At 51.1% G+C, this 18,621-nt stretch overlaps 9 protein-coding genes across 9 annotated transcripts; 6 read left to right on the forward strand and 3 right to left on the reverse strand.

The window, feature by feature from the left end:
* Positions 1-98: 98 nt before the first annotated feature.
* Positions 99-2,055, reverse strand: BZA70DRAFT_270296 (Ferroporti-1). The gene is made up of 2 exons (XM_064911282.1): positions 1,732-2,055; positions 99-1,669 (listed from the first exon to the last, which is right to left on the reverse strand). The coding sequence occupies exons 1-2, from the start codon at positions 1,967-1,969 to the stop codon at positions 387-389; spliced, it is 1,521 nt and encodes a 506-aa protein (XP_064770086.1). The 5' UTR covers positions 1,970-2,055; the 3' UTR covers positions 99-386.
* A 654-nt stretch (positions 2,056-2,709) lies between these two features.
* Positions 2,710-3,749, forward strand: BZA70DRAFT_252663 (adenylate kinase-domain-containing protein). Its single transcript, XM_064910726.1, has 3 exons — positions 2,710-3,040; positions 3,104-3,474; positions 3,534-3,749. Exons 1-3 carry the CDS (start codon positions 2,884-2,886, stop codon positions 3,705-3,707), a joined length of 702 nt encoding a protein of 233 aa, XP_064770087.1. The 5' UTR covers positions 2,710-2,883; the 3' UTR covers positions 3,708-3,749.
* Positions 3,750-6,699, reverse strand: BZA70DRAFT_292453 (Sfi1 spindle body protein-domain-containing protein). The gene is made up of 4 exons (XM_064914380.1): positions 6,463-6,699; positions 6,188-6,408; positions 4,934-6,133; positions 3,750-4,875 (listed from the first exon to the last, which is right to left on the reverse strand). Exons 1-4 carry the CDS (start codon positions 6,665-6,667, stop codon positions 3,868-3,870), a joined length of 2,634 nt encoding a protein of 877 aa, XP_064770088.1. The 5' UTR covers positions 6,668-6,699; the 3' UTR covers positions 3,750-3,867.
* A 450-nt stretch (positions 6,700-7,149) lies between these two features.
* Positions 7,150-7,575, forward strand: BZA70DRAFT_264454 (uncharacterized protein; the record flags this gene model as incomplete). The annotated part of the gene is made up of 1 exon (XM_064910905.1): positions 7,150-7,575. One exon carries the CDS (start codon positions 7,150-7,152, stop codon positions 7,573-7,575), a length of 426 nt encoding a protein of 141 aa, XP_064770089.1.
* An 806-nt stretch (positions 7,576-8,381) lies between these two features.
* BZA70DRAFT_270301 (3-oxo-5-alpha-steroid 4-dehydrogenase-domain-containing protein) lies at positions 8,382-9,773 on the forward strand. Its single transcript, XM_064911283.1, has one exon. It carries the CDS (start codon positions 8,567-8,569, stop codon positions 9,665-9,667), a length of 1,101 nt encoding a protein of 366 aa, XP_064770090.1. The 5' UTR covers positions 8,382-8,566; the 3' UTR covers positions 9,668-9,773.
* Positions 9,774-9,823: 50 nt separating this feature from the next.
* BZA70DRAFT_1615 (uncharacterized protein) lies at positions 9,824-12,137 on the forward strand. The gene is made up of 2 exons (XM_064909788.1): positions 9,824-10,178; positions 10,261-12,137. Exons 1-2 carry the CDS (start codon positions 9,941-9,943, stop codon positions 11,922-11,924), a joined length of 1,902 nt encoding a protein of 633 aa, XP_064770091.1. The 5' UTR covers positions 9,824-9,940; the 3' UTR covers positions 11,925-12,137.
* Positions 12,138-13,101, reverse strand: BZA70DRAFT_1620 (ribosomal protein L1-like protein). The gene is made up of 2 exons (XM_064909792.1): positions 12,941-13,101; positions 12,138-12,879 (listed from the first exon to the last, which is right to left on the reverse strand). Exons 1-2 carry the CDS (start codon positions 13,072-13,074, stop codon positions 12,360-12,362), a joined length of 654 nt encoding a protein of 217 aa, XP_064770092.1. The 5' UTR covers positions 13,075-13,101; the 3' UTR covers positions 12,138-12,359.
* A 435-nt stretch (positions 13,102-13,536) lies between these two features.
* BZA70DRAFT_264458 (putative COPII-coated vesicle protein SurF4/Erv29) lies at positions 13,537-14,633 on the forward strand (the record flags this gene model as incomplete). Its single annotated transcript, XM_064910906.1, has 4 exons — positions 13,537-14,313; positions 14,377-14,418; positions 14,475-14,561; positions 14,625-14,633. The coding sequence occupies 4 exons, from the start codon at positions 13,537-13,539 to the stop codon at positions 14,631-14,633; spliced, it is 915 nt and encodes a 304-aa protein (XP_064770093.1).
* A 673-nt stretch (positions 14,634-15,306) lies between these two features.
* Positions 15,307-18,568, forward strand: BZA70DRAFT_234694 (PGAP1-like protein-domain-containing protein; the record flags this gene model as incomplete). The annotated part of the gene is made up of 4 exons (XM_064910309.1): positions 15,307-15,705; positions 15,734-17,090; positions 17,143-17,604; positions 17,655-18,568. The coding sequence occupies 4 exons, from the start codon at positions 15,307-15,309 to the stop codon at positions 18,566-18,568; spliced, it is 3,132 nt and encodes a 1,043-aa protein (XP_064770094.1).
* Positions 18,569-18,621: the final 53 nt, after the last annotated feature.

Consider the following 18,621-nt stretch of genomic DNA (forward strand, 5'->3'; position numbering starts at 1 on the left):
GCTGCTGTTCTGTAGAATTGTTGTATCTTAGTATAGTTTTTTTCTTTTTTTTATGTTTTTGTGTTTTTCGTTTGTGATGTTTATATCTTTATCAGAGAGCAGACTTGTATACAGTATGTATTTGTTGTATAAGAGCGCGTAGTGTTTTCGTATTGTAAAACCAATAAAGAAAAAAAAATAAATCCTCATATTATCATCCCAGATCTGATTTTTAAGCCAGCAAGTATGTAGGACAGGCAGAGCAAGTAGTCGATGATTGAAATGGTCACCGTCTCTTAGTCATTAACTTCATATGTCTCATTGGAAAGTGTCATGAGTAAGATCGATATGATTTAGAGTAACGGTTGAAGTAAAACCCTACACATACTACGATGACTGCATCATACTCAAACATCCTCATCAAGCTCCTGCTGAATAACAGTTTCCCTTACACTCTCCCTACTCTTAAACATCCTCGTAAACGTCTGCGCGTTCGGCACATGAAACAAATGCCGCCTAATCTTCAACGTATACGCCGCCATGCACACCGCGCCCAGCGCGACTGCCGCAAAACTCATCGCGGACGGGATCCAGAACGTTTCGGCTTTGCTAAACACGATCGTGGACGCGAACGACATGAGCTCGAACGCGTTCTGGAACGAGGACTCGACGGAGGAAAACGTGGTGCGGAGCTCGGGCTCGACGCCTTCTTGGATGAGCGTCTGCGCGCTGAGGTCGAAGCCCCAGAGGCCGAGGCGGGAGAGGACGACGGAGCAGACGACGAGGAAGGTGGATTTTGAGGTGAAGAAGAAGAAGAATTTGCTGGTGACGGCTGCCGCGAGGGTTTCTGGCTCGGGGGAGGAAGGGGAGGAGACGACGTCGGAGTGGTAGATTGCGACGACGGCGCCGAAGATGCAGATGGTTTCCCAGTTGAGGAACCAGAGCCCTGTTCGGATCGGTCCGATCTTTGACATGACGATCGGAGCGAGCCAGGTGGCTGCTAACTCGAACGTGACGGAGACAGTGCGGAGGATACCAATCACGGCTGGGGAGTAGCCGACTGCGAGCATGTAGGTCACAAAGAGACCGCCAAAAGAGAGAACGTTCCAGTACAAGCACGACAGCGCAAATGAAGGAAGGAAAAGCTGGTGGCGCGTGTAGGTTAGGAAAGGCGAGCGGTTGGCAGCAGGAGCGGGAGCCACGTCCTCCTCGTCAGAGGTGGAAAGCAAGCCGGTCTGCTCTGCTTCAGAGTCAGCAGCCTCGTCTGATGCTCTCGCGCGGACAGCAAGAGCCGGCACGAGCTGATAGACTCTCGCGATCGAAAAGTACTCGACAAAGACCGACAGGAAGTTGAACACGACCAGCAGCCAGGCAGTCCCGACTAACGTGAAGCCGATGAGGAACGAGATCGCAAGCGGGCCAATCATCTTGCAAAACAAGTCGATCCGGCGCATGATGGAGTTTGTGTAGCGCAGGTCGGCGCTGTTTGCGCCAGCGATGACGACCACCCAGTCGCGCTCGACGGAGACGGTGTTCATGATCGACATCAGCTTCTCGACGCAGGCAATCAGGGAGAGAATCGCAATCGAACCGGCTTTGATTGCGAGACTTGATGAGGGGGCGCCGACGTTGAAGTGGATCATTAGTGCTAGAAGCACGCAGGACACGCATACCGCGAGACGCTGGAGGACTGTGAAGTAAAAGGGTCAGCACGCTACAATCTCCAAACCAAGAAGGAACTAGGAGGATCACCAATAGTCCGTCTGACGACCACAAGCCTGTTCACTTTATCAACCTGTCTCCCAAACGCAGGCGCGAGCAAGATCGCCGACAGCGCGCGAGCCAGAGCGTAGATCGAAGGAGGCATGAGCGTCTGGGGAAAGATCGATGCGAGGAGGAGCACGGCGGTGTACTCAAACACGCGCGAGTTCCAGGTCGAGAGGAAGTGCGAGATGCAGACTCTGACGAGGATCTTGGGGTCGACTGCCATTTTTTGCTGTTTGATATAGGCAGGGAGTAGAGGAGCTGGAGAGGAGGAAAGAGTGAGGGGGGAGGCGGATAACGATAAGATCTCGGCGAACTTTTTTTTAGCGAGTTAAGTTTTGGCTGGACCCTTTGTCTTTAATCAGCGCCTGATAGCGTCTTCTGGAGGGTATTTGCCAAGACAGATACGAGTGTTGATTGGCTATAGAACTGTGTAAGCTGTTCTAAATAGGTTTTTATGAGTTGTGTATTATTTGTAGAGGAGAATACGGGAGAATTGCTGCTGTAAACCTGATCAAACGGCGCGATGTCGACTATTTAGCCGTTGCGCTTCTACAGATGTTGAATTCTCGATTTATGTTGACAGCCAAACAAAGAGAAATTGGTTCAGGAATTCCTACTGGTGAATAGCTTGTCTATATCAGCTATAGATGACAACAGCTACCTCATATTGTATCTTTGAGATAGCGAATATGGATCAAGCCCGGAGCAGTCAGGTAGTACATCGTAAACACCTGCGATCTCTACATTTCTACCCAGCAAACCTCAAAACAAAAAACCACAAATATATCAAATAAACTAGTCTATTGATATCAATCAAAAATAAAAGCAGCAACCAGCAAACATATCAAAACCAGCGCATTTGTCAGTGCGGAGTTTCACTTTTCGCCTAAAAAAACGACAATTTTAAAGTTGCTTTTAAAGTGGCTTCGCTGCCTCGGACTTCGGGACGACAACAAAGTTGCTCTTCGTCCCCGCACCTGCCTTCCTCTCGTATAATCTGCATCAGAGACCTGCTCTCTCCGGTTTTTTTGGTAGAATTTTGGAGAGCAGGGGTGGTATATTGCTGGTTCTGCAATTGTGTTTTAGAGAACTGATTAGAGATAATTGTCATTCGTTCGCTTTATTCATCGTGTTAAGATGTCGAGACTACTCAAGCCTGCGAGGGTATTGCTACTAGGACCGCCCGGCTGCGGCAAAGGTACGCAGACCTCTCGTCTGCTCAAACGGTTTGGCATTTCTGGAATGTCGTCCGGAGATCTCCTACGGCAGCATATCAAAGACAAGACCGAGATAGGTATGCTCCTCTGACAATTGCTTAAAATCACCGGACGATGCTAATACTACTATCCGCGTCTAGGAAGCCTCGCCTCGTCAATCATCAAGCAAGGAAAACTCCTCCCGGACGATGTAATGGTCAAGATCATCGAATCCGAGCTCCGTTCCCGCTCTTGGCTCTCTCCCTCTCAATCCTGGCTTCTCGACGGGTTCCCCCGCACAGAACCCCAGGCATCCCTACTAGACTCCCAAATCCTCTCGCCTGCGTCCGCGAACCTCAACTTTATAGTTGAGCTGCAGGTCCCGCATGAGATTATCCTCGACCGGATCGCGAATCGACTCGTGCACGTACCCTCGGGAAGGGTCTACAATCTGACGTATAACCCGCCTAAAGTGGAGGGCAAGGACGACGTGACTGGCGAGCCACTTTCGCGACGACCAGATGATGATCCGGTATGCTTGTTCTTCTAATCTCCCCACAATAACTGCCAGCGAAACTAACAGCCGCTTAGGAAATCTTCAGGCAAAGACTAGTCGAGTTTGACAAGCTCACAAAACCACTGGTGACATACTACGAAAACGCAAACAAAGACGCCGTGTTTGAGGTCGCAGGCGAAACCTCAGATATCATCTTTCCGCAACTGGAAAGTGAGATGATCAAGCGGTTTGGCGAGAAGGCAGAGTAGAATACATAGATTAGAAAGGTATTACATGTAGCAGCTGGCTTGCTATCGTTCTTGTCCTTACTATATTTCATGTCTATAATACATATAAAACACCAAACGCCGGGTCCAATAAAATACAAAGAGTAGTATACACCATCATAATCATAACTCATAAGTCCACCTACACAGTCTTTCCCATCTCAAACCCATTCTCAGCACCCCTTCTCACCACCGGCGTGGCAAACAACTTCCGCCGCCCTTCGTACATCGGACTATTCCGCAACCGCGCCCAGCGCTCCATCTTCGGCGTCCTGAGCTCGTCATCAAGCCGGCCTGAGAAAGAAACCCTGGTCCCGGACCGACGCTTGGTCGGCGTGTACGTCGACGCGCTATCCTCCGTCGTCGTGGTTGAGATCGAGCCGGCGACGATTGTTCCTAAATCGCTGTCGTAGTCTTCGTCTGCGTAGCTCGTCGTACTTGTCTCGTCCGGAGGACTATCCGACAACTTCCGCCCGAGCTGCTCGTCAGAGGCGTAAATAATCTCCCGCGTCAAATCCACCCAATTCGCAAACAACCCTTTCGCGCGCGCCTTTCGCGCTCTCTCGTGGAACGCGTCCGCGCGCGCTTTAAGAATGCCGACCTGGATCGCGCGCATGTTCCACCGCCGAAGGAGGTTTTGCGCCCGCAAAAGACTGTTGATATCGTACACTGCCGCAGATCGCCGCATGCTGTCGTCAAGGTCGAGTTTGCGCTGGTGCCATTTCGCGAGGTATGTCTGCTTCAGACGCGTGTCGGAGAACTCGTCCGCGAGACTCGACATCTCACTCACGGCAAGGTATCTGTCGCTCCATTGCTGGAGGCATCGTCGCGCTATACTGTCGTATCCGTACGCGACGTAAAACTCATCGGCCTGGATGGAAAGCTCGACTACCTCGACAGTGCGATCGACCCATTTGCGCAGCGCGGCCGACTTCCGTCGCGTGCGCTTGGCGGATAAGAGATCTTGGAGTAAAGACTCTCTGCGGTTCTGGCGTTTGATTGATAGTTGTGTCTGCCATTTCGCAAAGTGTGTTTTCAGCAGAGTGGTCTTGCGAACGGCTTCGGCTTGTTCGGTGAGGTGGGTTATGCGCTGATATTTAGAGGTCAGCGCGGCGAAAAACTTCTGGTACATGACCAGTTCGTCAAAGTCCTATGATAAAGTCAGAGGGAGAAGCGTATAATAAACTGAAGAAGATGTGAAATCATACCATGGCCTGATTATACATCTCGTAAAGAGCAGCAGTCTTGAGTTTCCAAGTCCGCATCGCCTCCGCGACAACGCGATAATTTCCCGTCTCATACACGGCAACGACCGCACTCTTATCGCTCTCGACGCGCTTTGCCGTCGCGCGTCGCCAGGCTGCGAACGCGTTCTTCAGACCACGTCGTCGACTGACGCGCCCGAGGAGTACTGATCTCTCTTTCAGCACCCAGTGGTAGAGTGTGCGGTGCTCGAGTCGTCTGTCGCGGGTTTCGGATAGAAGTTGTTCGCGTAGACGTTCGCGCATGCGCTTGAGGTACCGATGGGCCAGGGAGGATTGGTAGAGAATATCAGCAGACACAATCATATCGGTTGATGTCTTCCAGTGGCTAAATGTGTGTTTTTTCAGCGCAAGATTGTTAGTTTGCTCGAGTTCTTGCCTGGAAAGCTCGAGTATGGTCTCGCGAGTCCAGACAAGCCAGGTTTTGCGGATCAGCAATTGTCGGTGAAATGCATCTGCGATCCTGTTGAGATTCGTGACTTGCTTTGTGGACTGCCGCCAGTAGTCCAAGACTATAAGCCTCGTTTGGCGATCGCGGAGAGCGATGATTTTATCTGCGCGCTCGTTCAAGCTGTCGGCGACTTCGAGCTCGGATATCCACTTGTCCAGACATTTGCCAGCCAGTACTGTATCGTACGAGACCCGTGCGTTTATATCCTGCAACGCAAAGAACCAGACGCGAAAGTATTTCCTAGCCACCGCTTCCCGCTGCGCCGCAAGCACTGCATCCAGACGTTCTTGGAGCTCAACGGATTTAGACCGCACGGCTTTCATCCGTCCGAACCAGATGTATTTCGTAAACAAGTCGGCCGCGCTCTCGCGGTCATATCCCAGCTGCAGGGATTTTTCTCTCCAGTCTTCGAGATACGACCGCGCGATCCGCTCGTTGTTCAGAGCAATGACCTCGTTCTCGCGTACATCGTACTCGTACAATTTCGTTCTCCAGATTTCAAACGCGTGCGTGGTCAGGATTGACTGGTCGTATTTGACGGCGACGCGTCTGAGCGCGCGGGTGAGGTTGTGGAGGTAGATTGCTTTCGAGTGCCATTTGCGAAGGGTGGGGACGAGGACTGACGAGCGGAGAAAGTCACGGTAGAGGGATTCGAGCTGGGGTTTGCGGTTTTCTATCAGATGGGAGCTTATTTCCTGGAGGAGGTTAGCAGAGATCAGAGAGAGATCAGAGAGAGTAGGGGTAGGTACAAGAAGTAAATTGTTGAATTTCTCAGCCCACGAAGATCCGGGCGCACGGCAGAGCTTGACGACCAGTTTGAAGAAGAAGGTCTCTTTTGAAGTGTCGATTTTTTTGCGACGAAGGACTGTTTCGTAGCTTTTGAAGATTGTGATGAAGCTGTTTGAGTCTACGGTTTCTGTGTCTGTTGCTCTGAGCGCGACTTGGACGATTGACCGCAGGACGTTGATGTCTGGAATGTTAGAGAGCAACAAGAGATAAGCAAAGGCAGAGGTGGTGAGCATACCAGAGACAGAGTAGTTGACGACATGAGAGCTATCGACTTGTTTCTGCAGGACAGGCTGCAGAATCCGTCTGTCGTCGTCGGATAGCTGGTCGATGAGTCTTGAGGGATCGCCGTCAAAGACCGCGAGGTCGGGCAGAGGGCGGGTGAATGACGGATCTGCGTTGAGAGCGGCCTCGAGATGGCCGTCGTCGGTGGAGGAGGCCATGGAGAGGCATGGGGAGATGAGCAGGTCTGATATGAAGACGCGTTTGTTTACTGTTTACACTTTCTACAGAGTAGGAGATTATTACTTTGATGAGGGGTCTGTACTGATATTAGTTCTTTATCAGCGACCCACTCCGTTCTACGTTAAGATAAGAAATGAACAAATAAACTAAAAACAGACAGACAACAACAGCCAATAAACACCGCAGACACCACCCCCGGGCATCAAAACTCGCTGCAAAGAATGCGTGCGATAGGGACAAAACAGGGCAGCGGAGGCAGCCTGTGGAGGGCGCACGTGGTCTGCGGCGCGCAGGAGGTTAAAAGCCGGCCGAGACCCGCGCCGCCTGGCCGGCTGTTCGCACCGCCACATTCACGAGCCACTGCACCGCCACCCAGTCCGCGAGTCCGCCAGCCCGCTGCTCCACTTCCTTCACCGTCGCTGTCTCTGATACTCTCCCTTCACCACATCCGCAGAGCAACATGACCACCTACCAGTCCATCTCTGAGCAGTCGCCTCTGCGCGCAAACACCCAGGACTCGGACGAGATCCCGTACCACAACACGCCGACGGTCGTGGGCACCGTCTTTGGCGAGGAGTACGCCTCCTACTCGATGACCGAGAAGGCCGCCTCCCTCATTACAACCAACCGTCGCAAGCGTCCGGTGTTTTCGCTCGCGCTCGGTGCGCTGTTTGCCATTATCGTTGTTACGCTCTCGCTGTCGCTGATCAGAGGATACTCTGACTACTCGGCCTTCCGGGCGACGCACGATATCCCCCGCAGAGTCAATGTGACGGAGATGGTCAGCGGCGAGTACTACTACTCGTACTCCGACTACGGATACTCCAGCACCTCCTACTACCCGTCCGCCACTTATACGTCGTATGCGGTTGAGCCCACCTCATAGAGCTCGATAGAGATCTCTGGCATCTCATAGAGAGCAGGTGTTTTCGTCGTGTTGTCACATTTCTCATTTCTTTCCGAGTCTGGTTGTTTGCTCGCATTGCATACTCTTTTCTTTTGCACACTAATAACGCTTTATGATGTTTTGTTTTGACTGTTTGTTGTACGGCAAGGCTTGAATATACGTAACGAATGAGCCGGTGTTGATGTTTTGATTTTTGATGTCTATTATTGTGTTTTTCTATTATTCATGGGGTAGAGGGTGGAGGAGGTCTTTGGGTTGCCTGGGTGTTATTTCTTATTATTTCTATACTTTATGCTATTTGTAAGAACATATCCTAATCACATTTGTCGTTGTTATGAATAAAGACGAATATGTTTATCTTGAGCCCGTGCAAGGAAGGTAGCGCTCGGGGACGGTCGAGGTGGTCTGGTCTCTTATCGACCTGTCTGAGATGGACAGTGCTTTAATACGAGCATGTTGCTGTAGAAAGAGTAGCAGAGACATTGTATCTGTCTCTGCTACTACAAGCCCAGGAGCTCTACATTAGTATTTTATGAAGATATATCGTGCAGAATACACCCATCGGATGAGAGCAGAGCAGAGCAGACAGAGCGCAGGTGATTGGCGTGAGCCGATAGAAGATAGCAGACACGCGTGCTCGCATCACAGCACGTCTTCGTCATCACCGTTACTCTCAACACGCACTGTGATTTATCAGCGCGTCGTGCATTGTCCTCGCGCCGGGTAACAAACTTCGACGCCACCGGCTTTTTTTCATTTCATTCGGTTTTTGCTCCCAGCGCCTTCTTCACCTCGTCGCGAACAACAATCAGCTCTGGTTCTTTGAGTATCGCAGCAAGTTGAAAGAGCTCACAGACAGACAGGTTTGGAAGAGAAAGTAAAGAGAAAGTGAAGACAGCAGTACCGGATCAGGTCTGTTTCTGTCTGCTCTGCTCTGCTTTGTCTGTCTGCTCTACTCTACTCCGTCGCGATGGTCCTTCTTCTTCTTCGCCAGCCGGCAGACCAGAAATCGCACATTGCGAATCTCCCTCAGGCAGTCGAGGTTGATCGCGAGGAATCGTCGGTCGATGATCTCGTCAAAGCGATCCAGTCCTCGACGCATCTCGCTCCCTCGCGTCTCCGTCTCTTTCTGGCATCGTCCAAGACCGCGCTGGTGCCAAATTCCCCACTGAACGCCTACGACATGCACGACGGCACCCGCGTCGTCGTCAAAGATCTCGGGCCGCAGATCAGTCGGCGCACGTTACTCATGACAGCATACTCGGGCCCGGTCGTCATCCATCTCTTGTTCTTCTACTGCCAGACGCTCTTTTACGGCACGAAATTTCAGCACTCGGCCTCGCAGTTTCTCGCCTTCACGCTCATCACCCTTCATTTTGCCAAACGCGTATTCGAAACGCTCTTTGTCCATGTATTTTATCGCATCACGGTCTCGTTCTACTCCATTTATGTCTACATCTTGCATTACTGGGTCTTGTCTGGAGTTTTCATGGCGTACTACATTTACTATCCCACCTGTCTGCCCGTGCAGTACTCGACCTCGGCCATCGACCACGCCGCCAGCAACCTCGCCGCGTGCTCGTCTTCGGTCTCGCTCATGTCATCCACCGCAGAGTCGGAAGAGACCAGCCTCTACTTTCTCTCCGCGGTCTGGATCTTTGCCGAACTGTCGAATTTCGAAACCCATCTCATCATCGCAAACATGCGTCTGCGCTTCCCGCGTCAGGCCGCGACCGCGCGAAGCATGATTGCCCGGCGCGCGCGCACGGCAAACGCGCGTCTGCTCGGCCTGCGCTCGCTCTCGTCCGCGTCCCATTTTGCATCCTCGATGGCGCGCAGGTTCCCAAAGGGCTACGGCTTTGACTGGGTGTCGTGCCCAAACTATTTCTTTGAACTGCTGGCGTGGACGATGATCACGCTCATCACGCGCAGCTTCGCGTCGCTGCTGTTTTTAGTTGCGTCTGCCATGCAGATGTGGCGGAAGGCGGCGAGGAAGCACGAGATGTACAAGAAAGAGTTTGGCGCAGAATACCCCAAGTACCGAAAAGTTTTGATTCCGTTTATAAAATGAGTTATTGTTTGGTCTATACACGCTACTTTGAGCTTTTGGTGTTTGTCTGTTTATATATGTCGATATCCTGTAATTATAGTCCTAATACGATGCATATTTCCTTAAACTTGCGTACTCTGCAGCAGAGCGAGGGTTTGGGTTGAGGCATGGACGCACCGACGTGTCTGCCGCAGCGTCGCAGCTCTTTGGTCCCTTCCTCACCGCCGTCGTCAGCTCCTCTTCACCACCTTCTTCTTCTTCTTCTTGATCTCTGATTATTCTACAAACATCCCAATGCTGCTCCTCTCGCGGCCGTTTGTGCCCGTCCTCACCCTCCTCCTCCTCCTCGTCGCCCCCGTCCGCGCCTTCTACCTCCCCGGCGTCGCTCCAACCGACTACGAGGAGAACGACCCCGTCCCCCTCCTCGTCAACTCCCTCACCCCCACAATCGACTCCGAATCGCCTCAATTGCAGAGCGTTCTTTCATATGACTACTACCATCCCGCATTCCACTTCTGCCGGCCTCATGGCGGTAAGTCGCCTTCTTTGCCTTGCTCTCTCCCCTCCCTCCTCCCCCATCTCTCTCCGCTAACCACTACCACCCCCCGATCCAGGCCCCAAGAAGCAAGCAGAGTCCCTCGGCGCCATCCTCTTCGGTGACCGCATTTTCAACTCTCCCTTCGACCTGCGCATGCTCAAAAACGACACCTGCAAGACCCTCTGCACCCAGAACTTTGAACCCCGCGCCGCCAAATTCGTCAACCGCCGCATTCGTCAGGACTACCAGCTCAACTGGCTGATCGACGGCCTGCCCGCCGCCCGCGTCAAGTACGACGAGGGCACGCACTCCAAGTTCTACTCCGTCGGCTTCGAGCTCGGCACCATCGACGACTCGGAGGACAAGAACCCCTACCTCTCCAACCACTACGACATCTTTGTCGAGTACCACGAAACCCGGGCGGGCAAGTTCCGCGTCGTCGGCGTCGTCGTCCAGCCCTCGTCGCGCCGGACGACTATCGACGACGCCGGTGTGGTCCAGAACTGCAACGTCGGGGACAAGCTGATGCTCAACCGCGACATCGACACCAAAGTCACCTTCACCTACTCGGTCTTCTGGACTCCCTCCGCCACCCCTTGGGCCACCCGTTGGGATAAGTACCTGCACGTCTACGATCCGCGCATCCACTGGTTCTCGCTCATCAACTCGTCGATCGTCGTCATCTTCCTCACCGGCATGGTCGGCATGATCCTCCTGCGCACCCTCCACAAGGACATTGCGCGCTACAACCAGCTCGACCTCGACGAAGACGTCCAGGAAGACTCGGGCTGGAAACTCGTCCACGGCGACGTCTTCCGCACCCCCGAGTACCCGCTCGCCCTCTCCGTCTTGATCGGCTCCGGTGCCCAGCTCTTCGTCATGACCGGCACCACCATCGTCTTTGCCTTGCTCGGCTTCCTCTCTCCTTCCAGCCGTGGCGCGCTCGCCACCGTCGTCATCGTGCTCTACACCTTGTTTGGCTTCTTTGGCGGCTACGTCTCCTCGCGTGCCTACAAGACCTTTGGCGGAGAAGCCTGGAAGCTGAATGTGATTGCCACCCCGCTCGTTGTTCCCGGAATCGTCTTCACCATCTTCATCTTCCTCAACTTCTTCCTCATTGGCGTGCAGTCCTCCGGCGCTGTTCCTGTCGGCACTATGATCGCCCTCGTCGTGATCTGGTTCGTGATCTCTGTCCCGCTGTCGGCCGCGGGCTCGTACTTTGGCTTCAAGGCGCCCGCGCTCGACCCGCCCGTGCGGACGAACCAGATCCCGCGCCAGATCCCGGATCAGCCGGTGTACCTGCGCTGGGTGCCAAGTATGCTTTTGGCAGGAATCCTGCCGTTCGGCGCGATCTTTGTCGAGCTGTACTTCATCATGAACTCGATCTGGTTCCACAAGGTGTACTACATGTTTGGCTTTTTGTTTGTGTGCTATGTGGTGATGATCCTCACGTGCTCGACCGTCACGATCCTGATCACGTACTTTTTGCTGTGCTCCGAGAACTACCACTGGCAATGGCGCAGTTTCTTCACCGCGGGCGCGAGCGCGATCTTTGTGCTCCTGCACGCGGTCATGTACTGGATCTCGAAGCTGTCGCTGGGCGGCGTGGTCAGCAACGTGCTCTATCTTGGCTACAGCTTGCTGCTCTCGTTCCTGGTCTTTGTGCTCATGGGCACTATCGGCTTTGTCTCGAGTTATTTCTTTGTGCGGCAGATTTATCAGTCGATCAAGATCGACTAGAGTTGCTATCAGAACAAGAGAAATCAAACAAAAAGAAAAAAAAGAAGGACACCACAGGCAAAAGAACAAGAACAAGGACGAAGCAAAGATAGATGATGGCTGGACAGATAGCACTACATGTCTAAACAATACTCTGTACTCTTTTTGTATGCTAGGGGATTATGAAGAGGATTGATCCTACTCTTTTTTTATATATATTCTTCGAATTCGCTCACTTTTTAATGTCGAGAGATATTTTCTGAATCTATTTGTATAGGTTATTGATACATACTGGAGAGATTTATTGTAGTCTTGTGTTTGGATCAATATAGTATTTGATTGCACTGCAGCAATAGTTTTCTTGTAGTTTAAGAGTCTACATGATTATGAGAACAGACCGTAACTTTTATTAACCAATAACAATGTACAAAACACTAAGGAGTATAAATGAATTGTTTAGTAAATACGGTAGCTGGGACCCATGGTGCTCTTGATGGTGAGCGAACCGACGTTCTGCCAGTTCTTCTTCAACAAAGAGACCAAGAAGTTGGAAGCAATCATGATGTTAGTCACGAGCTGATCCTCCTCCATGCCAACGTTTCCGACAGCGACAGCCAAGCAGAGAACCTTCTTGAGCTGGAACTTGATGGTCGAGCGGACCTCGGTGATCTTTCCGTACAAGTCATCGGAGTGCGAGACGGGGGTAGGGAACTTTCCGGCCTTGGAGAGCTGGGGTCCGAGAAGACGGGGGACCTGCTTGATGAGAACCTCGGAGGCGATGAAGGCGTTGTACTTCTTGGCGAGCTTCTTGATGAGCTTCTTGTTCTTGTTGAGCTTCTTAAGATCCTCAACAGACATGGCGTCGACACCAATGTGCTTAGCACGGTCGACGTCGTGGGCATCACCAAAGACGCAGATGGTCATGTTGGGACGGGGGACGGCAGGAAGCTTGACGGTACCCGAGAAACGCTTGTCTCTGAACAGATGTTAGTATTCTATATTGCACATAAACCTGTAGACAAAGAGTAAGATCTCACCTCTGGGTATCGTAGTTCTTCAAGCCGACCTGGAGCTCGACAGTCTCCAAGAAGTTACGCTTCTTGGTGTTCTCAGAGTAATCCAAGAGCTCCTGGACAGTTCCGCGGACTCCGGCGACGGTGATCTTGCTCATTTTGAATTAGAGTAGAAAGAAATACAATGAATAGATTCGATTAATCCGTCTCCCAAGCGATGGTTTGATCGTTTGGTAATTCCGTGGGGTTTGCTGAGGGCGGTGAGAATCTGGCGTCGGCGTAGCAGAAAGTAGAGATTCTTCGTGGTTGTCCCAGGGCGCGCGGCTCATCCCAAAGAGGAAGAAGCAGTCACACTTAAGAAAGCGCATAACCCTAAGCACATAGCCCTAATGTGGCGCACAGAAAGGGGCTGGTGACCAGGTGCATGTGCATGTGGCTGGTGGTGCGGCTCGCGTTTTGGCCACGCCGCTTGTTTTTGGTCGTCGGCCGGCGCGTCTCCCCGCAGCCTGCACCGCGTCGATATCAACTTCACGAGTTTGTCGGCTGATATTCAATCAGAACTGGTGGTTGTTCTATATTCTTCTGTTTATTCCCTTGTTCACACAGATATCATCTCCAAAATGTCGATACGCGGAACTGCCTCTCGCCAGTTCCACTCCATGCCAATCTCCATCTCCTCGAGAGCTCCCCCGATGGCTTCCACCGCTGATCCGTCTCCGCTCGAGACCCTCCGTCGCCAGACTACGCGCATAGAGGAGCTCCTCGACTCAGTCTCGGGCCCCGTCAAACCATACGTGCCTGCCATCGGCCGCTTCCTCATCGTCGCGACCTTCATCGAAGACGCGTTCCGGATCATGTCTCAGTGGTCCGACCAGGTCTTCTATCTCTACTCGTACCGCCATATCCCTCGCTTCATCGTCATCATCTTCCTCTTCTGCAACATCGTCGCCATGCTCGCCGGATCCTTCTGCGTCATCACCCGCAAGTACACAATCTACGCCGTCGGCGCGCTCGTCGGCGTCGTCGTCTCCCAGGCAGTCGGCTACGGCCTGATCTTCGAGCTCAAGTTCTTCCTCCGTAATCTCTCCGTCATCGGCGGCCTCTTGCTCGTTCTCTCAGACACCTTCTCGCAGCGCCGTATGACCTTCGCCGGCCTGCCAAACATGGACCAGAAGGACAAGCAAATGTACTTCCTCCTCGCCGGCCGCGTCCTCCTCATCTTCCTCTTCCTCGGCTTCGTCGTCTCCGGCGGCTGGACTCTCGGTCGTCTCTTTATCTCGGCTGTTGGACTTGTCGCTTGCGTTATGGTCGTTGTCGGATTCAAAACCAAGCTCAGCGCTATGTTTCTCGTTCTCCTGCTCAGCATCTTCAACATCTGTATCAATCACTACTGGACCGTATGTTTGTCTTTGCTCTACTACTTTTGAACATTCCAGCTGATTCTTAAATGTCCACAATAGTACTCGAGCAGCCACCCTAACCGAGATTTCTTGAAATACGAGGTACGGCCACCAGATCCCGTCTTGGGAATTAGTCCGAGCTAACATTACTATCACAGTACTTCCAAACATTGTCCATCGTCGGCGGACTTCTTCTAGTCGTCAATGCCGGTGCCGGAAAGCTAAGCATCGACGAGAAGAAAAAGGTCTGAACAATCCCAATTGTCCCATCTCTTCATCTATTAGCCGTCTACTAACACTTTGGACAGATCTACTAAGTCGGCTGCCGCAAATGGCAGACATTAGGACAAGCTGCGGACCGGCATTTCCATACAAAAAGAAACAATCAAGAAGCTCGAGTACATTGTGCCCTGTATATAATATGCGAGCCAATCTTCTACAATACTGTGGGGTGTCAGTTCACCACATCTAGCCGAAACATAAAAAAGAGAGAATAACAAGCATCACAAACCGGCATCGACTGGGGTGTCGGTAGTGGGATGTCGCGCATAATTGTCTGGAGGGATGTCTGGAGGGAAACACTTTGTGATTTATGACTTAATGAGTTTAGTTTGAGCTTTGTGTCTATATCTTTTAGGAAAGAATATAAATGATCTACCTCTGTAGATGGAGCGATGACTGCGGAATGATGGCGCGAAGGAGGTGTGGACAACTGAGCAGCGGAGTTCTCCTCATCGAATCTATTGTTCAGTATCAATTGAGGATCATGTACTTTGCTTCTGCTTTGAGAGCCAGTAGGTTATGAAAATGTGTAGGAAACAAGATATCGCAGCAACATACTGACGACCTGCAAAACCCTACTTTTAGTCGACATGTAAATACCCTAAAGCACCCCGCCCTACTCCTCCAATTCTCGTCCAGCACCTCTGTTCGGAACATTTATCTTCACTTAGTCGGCGCTCAGTGTTGCTGTAATCATACACAACCTGAATGGCTAAGGCGGTCGTCGCTGGTTCGGCCGGCGAACCAGCTACTTACTCGTCTCTAGCCTCTTCTCGATCTAATGCTGAATCAACATCCAGATCAACACCCTCCCCACAGGCAAAGATCGCGCGTCCGTACTCAGCTGGGAAACATGAGACGATCTGGAATCTCTGCGCGGCAGGCACAGCGGTTACTATCTTGGCTTTGATTCTTTACTCGGTTTTCAACCTACAGCTTGATACCAAGGGATGCCGCCCGATCTTCATGGCTCCGTCATACACGCTTCTCAAGGACTTCAATACCTCGCACTCGCGACTCGCATCGAAATACTCCCTCTACTTGTACCGAGAGATGGGATATCCTTCGCCGGCTGAGGTACGCAAATCTCTATATTCTCTCTATCACGTTTTTACTAAGATCTCACCCTTTCCAGCTCGATGGAGTTCCCGTCCTGTTCATTCCCGGTAACGCAGGAAGCTACCGACAAGCCAGATCAATTGCTGCCGAAGCGACACGCGTCTACTTTGACACTCTGAATGAGAAGGGAACTTATGGTGGAGAGAATTCTCGACATCTGGACTTTTTCACTGCAGATTTCAACGAAGATTTCACTGCGTTCCATGGAGTCACTTTGCTGGATCAGGCAGACTATCTCAACGATGCTGTTTCCTACATTCTATCATTATACTCTGCAAATCATGACAGCAACAGACAATTCGTTCCGTCATCGGTTATCGTCTTGGGTCACTCAATGGGTGGCATTGTCGCCAGGACAATGTTGACTTTACCAAACTATAGAGAAGACTCGATGAATACAATCATAACTCTATCGACTCCGCACGCTGTTGTACCCGCAACTTTTGATTCCGAAATGGTCAAGCTCTATGAGAAAGTCAACAAGTACTGGCGTGACTCATTCACAAAGTCCTCGAGTGGCCAAAACCCTCTCTCGTCAATCGCACTAATCTCAATTGCTGGTGGGAAGCTCGATGATACAGTACCCTCGGACTACGCCAGTGTGTCTTCATTCCTGCCGCCGACGAACGGCTTCACCGTTTTCACTTCGTCGATTCCAAATGTATGGACTGGAATTGATCATCTGGCGATCGTATGGTGCGACCAGTGCCGAAAGGCTATCGCGAAAGCTCTCCTTGCTATCGTCGATACTAAAATGCCTGGCCAGACCAAAGACTTGGAGACTAGGCTTCATATCTTTCGGGAGAGGTTCTTGACTGGCTTAGAAGCGTCTGCTGTCCAACAAGAGCCTCCATTGTATGATGTTTCTTTGCTGCTGTCTGGAGCTTCTATATCTGATCGGCTACGTAAAGGTAATCGCGCGATGCTGAGGCGTGCTGAAGAACAGTCATGGGTCTTTTCAATTCCTGCAGACTCTCAAGCGAGCCATCTGAGGCTCTTGACCGATGGAACCATAAGCTCGGCTGAAGATGAAGACCAAATCAGCATTCTGCTCTGCAGAGCACAGTCACAGAACCCCCAGCAATCGCAGTACAGAGTGAAAATGAGCATTGGTGAAGGAGATGATGTGTTGCCGTTGACTTGTGCGGACTTGCAGTATTCCACAGCTATCCTCCCTGCTTCTACTATAAAGTCCAAGTACTCTTACGACGGACCAACATTCTCATACATCAATCATAATCGAACAGACCTTTCGCAATCCGAATATCTCGTTGTATTGGACTATCGCTCCTCTTTCAAGAGTGAAGAATTCATATTTACAGAACTTGCAAACAGCAGAGCTCAAACATACGAGCTGGATCCCGGATCACTGAGTGAGTATCTTTAATTTCCTTGACTAAGACTGAACTAAGACATTATCGTCAGACAACTTCCTTAATGGTTCCAAACTGGACTTGGAGACAAGTAGTGGCAGCTTTCATGAGATTAAGATCAACGGAGCTAGTTCATCACTGATTTCATACAAACTCTCCTTGCTCTCTGATCCGCGCTGTGATTACTCGGCCACATTCTCACCGCTGCTCCGTCAGTTTATTGAGGATCCTTATGAATCAAAATATTTTCCAAACGTCAAGGATAAGGAGTTGAGCTTCCATGGATTAGCGCCGTTTGTGCCAGTGGTTGAGACACAGGGCCAGGATCATGATCTCAGGCTGAATATCTGGCTTGATCCGACTTGTCCATCGACAATTCAAGTGCGCGTCAAGGTTGATGTATTGGGGAGTTTAGGGAATCTTGTCATGCGGTATAGAACCGCTTTGGCATCGTTCCCTTTAGCGATTGCTGCGGTGATCCTCCTGATTCAATTTAGGATTTACAATAACACAGGTTAGTGTTCAAAGTCGACTTGAAGATGATGTTTTGCTGACAGTTCTTAGGTGTGTTTGTGACGTTTGGAGATGCGCTGTACGTTTACTTGCAAAAGTATGCTGTCTTCGGGATGATCATATCAGCTTTATTGCCTTTCGTGTTTGATAGACTACCACACCAATCTGCACTTTTATTCAAAAACTCCGGGTACGGCGAGGCTGATGTGATTCAAAGGAACCTGAAAGAGGCGACTCTTTACCTTGGCTCTTATGATCTTTCCATGTCTTTGCTGGGACCGCTGTTTGTGGTTATTTCCTCGGGACTCAATGCAGGACTGTACTACGCAGTTCTTTGTTGTCTTTACATATCGTCGAAGCTCGTTGGTCTGATTAGGAAAAAACGGGAGGAGTTGCTTCCGCGGCCGTGGACGAGTGCTGTCATTAGATTGCTGGCACAGTCGACCTTAGTGGTGGCATATGCGCCATATCAGCTAGCGTTTGTGATTTCTCTTCTTGTACATTGCTGGACTTGCATCAAAGCCTTCCGCCTTCGAGGCGGACCTGGTACTCTGGCTGCCACCAACTTCCCCAAATTTGCTATTTCAATCTTGGTTCTTCTGCTCTGGCTTCTTCCAATCAATGTTCCAATCTTGGTGGTCTGGATCCACGGACTTCCGATGCAGTGGACCACACCGTTTTCTTCAGATCACAACCCCCTGTACACTCTACCTATCTCGATGATGGTGGAAATACTGGCAGCATCTAGACTGGTACCCCCGACAGGCAAGCCGTTCTCGACGGTTACGTCGTGTATCTTGATTTTCCTGACTGTATTTGCATGTATATATGGAATGATGAGAGCGTATGGGCTGCATGAGATCATCAACGTATTGTGCGGATGGCTCGTTCTATTGTACTTTGTGTCGGATGACAGAAGAAGGGTCGGATCGCATACTGGTAGCCACAGTCGGAAAGAATTGTGATATGAGGTATTGTCTAGCTTTCATTTGTATATACAGTAAAACAGCTGCGAAAG

The sequence above is a fragment of the Myxozyma melibiosi genome, assembly GCF_037950935.1.
Source record: "Myxozyma melibiosi strain Phaff 52-87 chromosome Unknown BZA70scaffold_1, whole genome shotgun sequence".
NCBI classification, from domain to species: domain Eukaryota; kingdom Fungi; phylum Ascomycota; class Lipomycetes; order Lipomycetales; family Lipomycetaceae; genus Myxozyma; species Myxozyma melibiosi.